General features: G+C 39.5%; 1 protein-coding gene across 1 annotated transcript; it reads left to right on the top strand.

Moving 5' to 3' along the window:
* The first annotated feature begins 4,890 nt into the window (after positions 1-4,890).
* Positions 4,891-5,391, top strand: LOC130845663 (ubiquitin-like protein FUBI). The gene has a single exon (XM_057723214.1). It carries the CDS (start codon positions 4,945-4,947, stop codon positions 5,341-5,343), a length of 399 nt encoding a protein of 132 aa, XP_057579197.1. The 5' UTR covers positions 4,891-4,944; the 3' UTR covers positions 5,344-5,391.
* The last annotated feature ends 3,859 nt before the right edge of the window (positions 5,392-9,250 follow it).

Here is a 9,250-nt window from a genome sequence, read left to right as displayed (position 1 = left end):
ATTTGTATTGTTTTTTTAGATTCCACATATAAGTGATACAATATTTGTCTTTCTCTGAGTTACTTTGCTTAGTAGGTTAATCTCTAGGTGTAAATGGCAATATTTCATTCTTTTTTATGGATGAGAATATTTCATTGTATATATATACCACATCTTCTTTATCCATTCCTCTCTTTTTTTTTTTTTTTGGCACACGGGCTTAGTTGCTCCGTGGCATGTGGGATCTTCCTGGAGCAGGGATCGAACCCATGTCCTCTGCATTGGCAGGCGGATTCTTAACCACTGCGCCACCTAGGAAGCCCTCCATTCCTCTCTTGATGGACACTTAGGTTGTTTTCATGGCTTAGCTATTGTAAACAGTGTCACTATGAACATAAGGGTACGTATATCTCTTCAAATTAGAGTTTTCATTTTTTCCAGATATAAGCCCAGGAGTGGAATTGCCGGATCATATGGTAGCTCCATTTTTAGTTTTTTAATCTCTATACTGTTTTCCATAGTGGCTGAACCAATTTACATTCTCATCAACAAAGCAAGAGGGTTCCCTTTTCTCCTCTCCAGCATTTATTATTTGTAGATAATGGCCAAAAAATGCTATTTAAACTCTATGACAGATGAGTAGTTCAGAATAATTTACAGAAGAAGAAAGTAAGGTTGGATTGGTGAATAGGCTTCTCAACAGCTCATCCTGAGTTGAGACAGTTTGCTCTGCTGGAGCGGCCACCCCTTTGGCTTTCAGTGAGCCCAGGCTGCAGGCACTGATGAAAGGAGAAATTGAAGGTCAGCCTTCCCTTTCCCAGCTGCTGTTCAGAGAGAGGTCTCTTGTCTCCCCCTTTTTCCTACCAGCATCAACAAGCACAGATATTTAGTAGTCCTACTTTTGGCACAGCTCTAGAATCAATAGAAAAATTCTTGGCTACTTTCTGCAGATGCTTTTTGTTTTGTTTTGTTTTTCCTCAGAGAAAAGGAAGGAATCTGCTCAATATCTTGATACAGATTTCTATGCTTTACGATGTAACATTTTTTGCCTGATCTCTGCCATTTTTCCGCTAATAAAATTTCTTTTGAGGTAGGTATAATTTACATAGAGTAAAATTCACAGATCTTAAATGTAGAGCTCCTTAAGTTTTGACAAAGGCACACACCCATGGAACTATGCCCAGATCAAGATCTGGAATTCCCATCAGCCTAGAAAATTCCCTCAGGTCTCTTTGCAGTCAGTACTTCCCCTTGAGGGAACCACTGCTCTGATATCACCAGACTCATTTTCCCCTGTTATTAGACGTCATATAATAGAATTATATAATATGTCTTTTTTCACAGGTGTCTTCTTTTGCTTGACATAGTGTTTTTGAGATTCATATATATTGTTGCATGCAAACAAAATTTGTTCTTTTTTTAATTGTTGAGTCTGAATATACTACAGTGTGTTTATCCATTCTCCTGTGGATGGCCACCTGTCCCTCTGTTTCTGCTTTGGAGCTATTATCAGTAAAACTACTATGAGTTGTCTCACTTGGGTAAATATTGATACCTAAAGCTGGAATTGCTGAGTCAGTGGGTAGGTGTATGGCTAATGTTATGAGAAACTAGTAAATACCTCCCCAGAGGGGTTTTTCCATTTTACGCTCCTATTAGCAATGTGTGAGAGTTCCACTTCTTCCACATCCTCACCAGCAATAAGTGTTACAACCCTTCTGAATTGTATCCTTTCTGCCTAGCATGAAATGTCACCTCATTGTAATCTCATACAGTTTTTAAGAAAACTTGAGCCATCCTAGCACCCCTCAAAGGATCTCTTACATTCTAATAAGGCAAGTAAAGATATCTGTAACTTACAGGTCAAACAGATGAGACCATGGATTGTATTTTAAGTTCTGTGGATAAAGCCCTAGGACATGAATCCCTGATTTTATCAGTTGGGAAGCATAGTTTAATAATGTTAACTGTATCTTGGTTTTTAACATATAGGCTTCCTTACCGCTATAGTTTATGGGTTCATTTCAATAATTTGTTAACCTGGCTCATAGGAAGTAAAGATGTAAGTAGGGGTTGTCTCTGTATCAAATCCTTACATAAATGTTTTCTGAATTAAGCAAGACCTCTGGAAGGATTTTTTTGACCTCACAATAAAGCAGTATTAAATTAGCCCTATCATAGAAGCTAATGCTTTACTTCATCTTCACAACAATCCTATGAAAAAAAATATAATTCACATCCCCATTTCCTCAGTGAGAAGACTGAACCTTAGGGGAGTTACATAAGCTGCCTATGGCCCAACAGCTGGAAAAGCTGCAGAATGGCTGCTCTGCCCCAGCCCTGACTCCGAGCCCTCATACTAAATCTCTTGGTACATCACTCTCACACTGCAGAAAAGTGCTCAGGACAGACGTGAAGCAAGCACACAGGGTGGCTTCATAGAGGTATTTCAGGATAAGCATATGGGGCTATATGTATAAATACAGCTGATTCACTTTGGTGTACAGCAAAAACTGGCACAACAGTGTAAAGCAATTATATTCCAATAAAGAGCTTAAAAAAAAAAAAGATAAGCAGGCAGTGCCTAACTGTTTAGAGCTGTGAAAAGATGTTTCTAAGTAGAGCAAAATCAGTACTCAAAGGGCAAATCTGTCATCTATTGATACACACTTCTTTGCTTGGAACAGCTATTTTTTTCTCAGTTCTAGAAATATTGCTTAGCTTTCCAGCTGCTGAAAGTGGCCTGGCCATCTTTGTGAAAGATGGCTAATCCCACCTTACAACTGCAACTCCCTTCCACACAAGGCCCAACACTTCTTGTAGGCTTTAATATCAAAGGAATAGATATCACTATGAAATGTTTTTTTCAAATAGTGCAAAAGTGTATATTGTTGAATGGGGAAAAAATAAAGTGTTAAGCAGGACATAAAGTGCTACCTTTTGTGGAAAGAAAAGGAGAGAATAAGAATCTATATTTTCTCTTGTTCTCTATATACATAAAGAAATTCTAGAAGGATGCATAAGAAATGAACAGGAGATTTACATGGGTGGGACAGGGACTGAGATGAAAGGAAGCTTTTTACTGTATACACTCGTATATTTAGGGTGGGGAAAGGTCACACTATGTGACTTTTTATAAAAATGTTTGTAAAAAAATTATTTAAAATTTTGTGAATAAAATAATGGTGAATAACAAAAAAGACCATGAAGTAAAAAGTTGGTGTCCCCAATGTAGCCCATTCTTTCTCATTGCCACAGATAACTGTTCTAGTTTGCTACATATTCTCCTAGATGTTCTCTTTATATAAACTTATGTTCTTTTATCAAAATATATAAATACAGTTATTTTACTTTACTTTGGCTTTTAATGGGATCATACTATGCACGTTGTTCTGGAATTTGCTTTTTGCACTCAGCCATAAATGCTGGACATTTTTCCACATTTGGACACATGTCGCCATAATTAATTACCAATTGATAGATATTTAGGTTATTTTCCAAAGTTTGCTATCACAAACAGTACTACAATAAAAATCTTTGAATATGTGAAGTATGTACATTTCAAAAATGGTGACGATCTCCCAGTAGCTGGACCAAAAATTGTATCAATTTACAAAGGTGAACGAGAAGACCCATTTCTCCACGCTCTCACCAACCCTAAGTATCACCAGTCTTTTATTATACTTTCACATAACTGAGAGGTTAGGAATAGAAAGAGATCTTATTTTAATTTGCATCTCCTGGATTATGAGAGGGTGAGCATCTTCTGGTATTTCATCTCCTTTTGCTTATACTGTGAGAACAAGACAGGCCATGAGATGGAATCTATGGTAGGAACAGGGTCTCTCCTAGGAACTCCTTGACTCAGCACGTTTTCATCACATCAGAGGAGCAAAAGCGATGAAACATAAATTCATCCAAGACTAAGGTTGCAAATCGAAATGCTGTGGAAGGCCCCCCAGGAAAATGTAAATAGATGCTGAAGGGGAACTGTAGAGAGTGGTGAGGCCTTTGGTGAGTACAGAGTGCAACCCTGATCTAAAGGATTCACATTTTAAAAAGTGTTAATGATTATGCAGACCCAATATCTTGTCCCTGACCTAAAGAGATAAAGTCTGATTGTCCAAAGAAATACACCTAAGTACCAGATTTGGGCTTCTATACAAAAAATCCTTACATTTAAAATTCTAAAATTTACTAAATTTTTTGCTTTAAATTTTAAGTTAAAATTTTTGTCTTGATTTTTGTTTCAAAATTGACATAAAACAAAGTTTAGAAAACACAAAAAGTACTTTCTTCACCTCACTTAGACCTGAAAAGGAAGATCAACTGAAAGTAATTATGAATTTGCCAGGAAGCAAGAATTAAGAATTTGCTTCTTTACTTTAGTATTTATCTATGTTTATATAGATACATTCTGAGTAAAAGAACTCTCTGTTTTTTTTTACAATTTGAATATACTTTAAAATTTTGCAAATTGTTTTTACTTACATTTAATAGATTACTCATACAGTTACAAAAACTCATCCACTTACTACATAACCTCATAATATAAGTAATAGACACAAAGAAAATATCAATAATATGTGTGATAAGTGCTTGCAATGGAATTTTGCAATATTACCTATCGGAAAGCAAAAAATAAAAAAATAAAGTGCCCTCTAAGGGTGGTGGTGACATTTCAACTGGGTATTAAAGAATAAATACAAGTGTATTAACTAGAGAAAAGGGGGAAAGATAGATATCATACAGAGTGAAAAAAAATTTGAAAAGGCTTAGAGGTTTAAACCAAGCAAGAATTCTTAAATCTTTTCTTAAGTTGAACCACTTGAAATTGCCATTTTGAAGGTCAAAAATTATCAGCTATCATTAATCTCACGTGGATAAATCAAAAGCTTTGCTATACCTCTTTCTCGACTCCATCTTCGCGGTAGCGGTAGCCGTACCCACGGTTCAGTCGCCAACATGCAGCTCTTTGTCCGCGCCCAGGAATTACACACACTCGAGGTGACCGGTCAGGAGACGGTCGCCCAGATCAAGGCTCATGTAGCTTCGTTGGAGGGCATCGCGCCAGAAGATCAAGTCCTGCTCCTGGCAGGCACGCCCTTAGAGGATGAGGCTACCCTGGGCCAGTGTGGGGTGGAGGCCCTGAGCACTCTGGAAGTAGCCGGTCGCATGCTTGGAGGTAAAGTCCATGGTTCCCTGGCCCATGCTGGGAAAGTAAGAGGTCAGACTCCCCAGGTGGCCAAACAAGAGAAAAAGAAGAAGAAGACCAGCCGGGCCAAGAGGCGTATGCAGTACAACTGGTGCTTTGTCAATGTTGTGCCCACCTTTGGCAAGAAGGGCCCCAATGCCAACTCTTAAGTCCTTTGTAATCTTGGCTTTCTCTAATAAAGCCACTTAGCTCAGTCAAAAAAAAAAAAAGCTTTGCTATAAATTTTTCTATTCCACAGCCAATTTGTTTTAAAACATCCAGATCTTTCTGGATGGGAACAATACCATTGAAGTGTTAATACTCACATGAATTAGTTTATTTGTTTTTATTAGCTGATTCAAACATTTTTTTGACTCACAATGGTTTTTTTTTAATTATTTATTTATTTATTTTTAATGGGGTATAGTTGTTTTACAATGTTGTACTAGTTTCTACTGTACAGTGAAGTGAAGTTCCCTGTGCTATACAGCAGGCTCTTATTAGTTACCTATTTTATACCTATTAGTGTATATATGTCAATCCCAATCTCCCAATTCATCCCCTCCTTGGTGTCCATACATTTGTTCTCTATGTCTGTGTCTCTATTTCTGCCTTGCAAACTGGTTCATCTGTACTGTTTTTCCAGATTCCACATATTTGTGTTAATACACAACATCTGTTTTTCTCTTTCTGACTTACTTCACTCTGTGTGACAGTCTCTAGGTCCATCCATGTCTCTACAAATGGCCCCATTTTGTTTCTTTTTATGGCTGAGTACTATTCCATTGCATATATGTACCACATCTTCTTTATCCATTCTCTGTCAACGGACTTTTAGTGATTCAAACTTCTTGTTTCAGCGTTTTGTTTATTTGATTGCCAACTCATGAGGGAGCCAGGTTTTGCTAGTAGCCTGAACCAAAGTGAACAGCTGTACCTCTCACATCAAGAGTCTGCCTACAGGGTCAATGTGTTTCAAAAGTTTTATTCTACAAAGAAGACTTTTTGGCTCTGACTGGAAATAGTGACCAGGCACTGACAGGCAAAGTATTCTCTGTTGCTCTGAGGTATGAAGTGTTACCTGTTGGGTGAAGCAACATTACATAATTGCTGTACCTGGACTCTTCCACCAAATGATTTATCAGTTTCATGGAATCATTTGTCAACATCATCATCCCCATCACCACCAATTAGTTTTTGCAGAGCATCCACACAGGGATGACACTGTACCTGGTGCTTGGCAGAGTACAAGGAGGACAAAGAATACGACTTATAAACTGTTGGAACTGTGCTTTTGAATATGAAACGTAGCACGAACCTACCTGTAAGTCCGAGACTACCTGGGTCACACATGGTAAAATAAACTCATTGAAACTCACCGTGGAGCTTCACAGTGGTTATTTGTGTTGCAACAGAGGATGGAGCAGATGGTCTTTCTACAGAAAGATGCTGAGGTGGGCTCCCAGTCCCTTTGGGGACCCCAGAGTCAGACTAAAGGATTGGGAGGGGCTTTTTTGACTATCGAGTTGAAATCTCCGTAATCCTTTTACAATATCCATCAAAGACTTGAGGAATTTGAAGATTCTAAGGAAGATTCATTTAGGTAAGAGTTTGGAATTTGGGAGAGTTCTGTAAAGAAATTTTGGAACAAAAACACATTTGCAATTATCATAGGAGGATAGTTATGTACATATTTTCCAGTTAATAGTTTTTAATAAAAGAGGTTTTAGGTGGTCATTGGAATTGAACCCAGACTGTTTTTTCACCATTGTCACCATTCCCATTTCGAATTACTCCATGCTGCTGTACGCCCTCTTCAATTCCATCTTGAACTAGATAGAGACAGAATGAAAGGGAAAACTGAGCAAAATCCACCTGTGCCTGACTGAGAAGCACTCTCAAGCTTTCAACGAGATTTAAACAGAGTAACCCCAGTGTATAACCTTTAGCGTGTGGCCAATGGGCTGACTGGAAAACAAGTCGTATTTTTCCCCAGGTGCCAAGCACTTGGTGGTTAGGCACTGAGCTGGTACAGGACAACCCACTAACCTGAGGTGCACCTGAGGTGGTGCCACGCTGATGGCACCCAATAGAACCTCACCCCAGTGGGCAGCAAGATCTGCCCGGAAGCCAGGCACAACCTGTCCCAGTGCAGTAGGTCAAGGCCTGCTGGGCAGCAGGAGATGGGGGGTTCTTCCCAGCATGGCAACAGGATGGTGCAGCCTGGGAAAGAGGAGACATGGAGGGTGGCATCCAGGCGGCCTTGGGCTGAGTGTGGCTGGAGTGACCTTGTCTGTCCCAGTAGGTTTCCCACCACCCTCTGTTCCCCAGCCCCGTACACCCGCCCAGCCTTCCCTTTTGGTGCGATTTGGAAGTGGCCACTGCGGAGAATGAGAAGGTTTTCTGAGTCTTTATGGGGGGTAATGAGGCAGAGCATGATGAGGGCGACCGTCCCTCCTCCACCCTTTGGTTCACTCTATTGCACAGGACTAAAAGGAGGCTTGGCTGCAGGTCAGAGCAAACCCAGGCTTTGGCCAAGCATGGTCTCTGGTCCCAGGGCCAGGTGCACAGGCTCAGGGACAATGAGCAGGTCAGGAGATAGAAGTCTGTGGCTGGGACATCACCCCAGATGGGCGCCAAGGAGCAGGGGTGGAGGCAAGTGTTCTGTCCTCTCCTTTCCCCTTCCAGGGCCCCTTAGTCCAACCTGGGCAGTGTGAGCCAGCGTGTGCTCCTCTGCGGGTGAGCTGGGAGGTGGAAGGGAGGAAGCACCTCCAGAGGTGGCAGAAGAGAGAAAGAAGGTGACATCTATGGGTATCGCTGCTCCAAGTAGGCCATTGGGTGAAAAAAGACACTCAAGAAGCTTTAGAAAAATAAAATCAACTTCCATGTGATTCATTGACTTTTTAAAATGTGCTTCTATAAATTTATAATGGAAAGAGCAATGATTCAATAGAAAATGGGCAAAGATGTAAACAGTCTATTTTAGAAGAAATACAAAGAACCAATATGATATTATAACAAAATGCACTAATAATCAAAGACATGACTCTCAAAAACAGAGTGCTAAGTGAAAGAAGCCAGACACAAGAGAAAGCATACTGTATGAGTCCATTTATATAAACTTCTAATAAAGGCAAAGCTACAGTGACAGAAAGCAGATGACTGATTGCCAGGGGCTGGGCTTGGGGAGGGGATGGACTACAGAGGGGCAGGAGGGAACTTAGTGGAATGATGGGAATGTCCTGTATCATGATTGTGATGGTGATGGTTACACGACTGGATGCATTTGTCAAAATGCATTGTCCCATGCACTTAAATTTGGTGAAATTTATTGTATGTAAATACCTCAATAAAGCTGACAATAAAGATTTTTTTTATTGGAGTATAGTTGACTTAAAATATTGCGTTAGTTTCAGGTGTACAGCAAAGTGATTCAGTTATACATACATGTATATATATCTTTTCCAGATTCTTTTCCCTTAAAGGTTATTACAACATATTGAATAGAGTGCGCTGTGCTCTACAGTGGGTCCTTGTTGTTTATCTACTTTATATATAGTTATGTGTATGTGTTAATCCCAAACTCTTAATTTATCTCCCCACCCCTTTCCCATTTAGTAACCATAAGTTTGTTTTCTATGTCTGTGGGTCTGTTTCTGTTTTGTATAAGTTCATTTGTATCTCTCTTTTTTTAGATTCCACATATAAGTGATACCATATGGTATTTGTCTTTCTCTGTCTGACTTACTTCACTTGGTATGATCATTCATATTGCTCAAAAAAAGATTTTAAAGCCCAGTTGTGGATTTAAGTAAACTAATAGTTCTAGACATTTTAACCCTCAAAAATTGAACTCCATCTAGTCCAGCTCCTTAGTTTTATATTTTATATTTTAGAAATGTGGAAAAGGAGGTCCAGAGAGACATTATGTGACTTACATCACACAGCTTGCAGGTAGTTAAGCCACCTCCCAGCACCCAGACTTCATGTCTTTTTAGTCTTCTTTCTGTTCTGCCATCTTTCCCAGCACATTTAAACTGTGAACATATCATGTCTCATGTCACCCAAACAACTCAC

Source organism: Hippopotamus amphibius, chromosome 2 (assembly GCF_030028045.1).
Source record: "Hippopotamus amphibius kiboko isolate mHipAmp2 chromosome 2, mHipAmp2.hap2, whole genome shotgun sequence".
Taxonomy (NCBI): domain Eukaryota; kingdom Metazoa; phylum Chordata; class Mammalia; order Artiodactyla; family Hippopotamidae; genus Hippopotamus; species Hippopotamus amphibius.
Note: the sequence above shows the minus strand (reverse complement) of the source record. Positions and strands in the feature narration are given on the sequence as shown.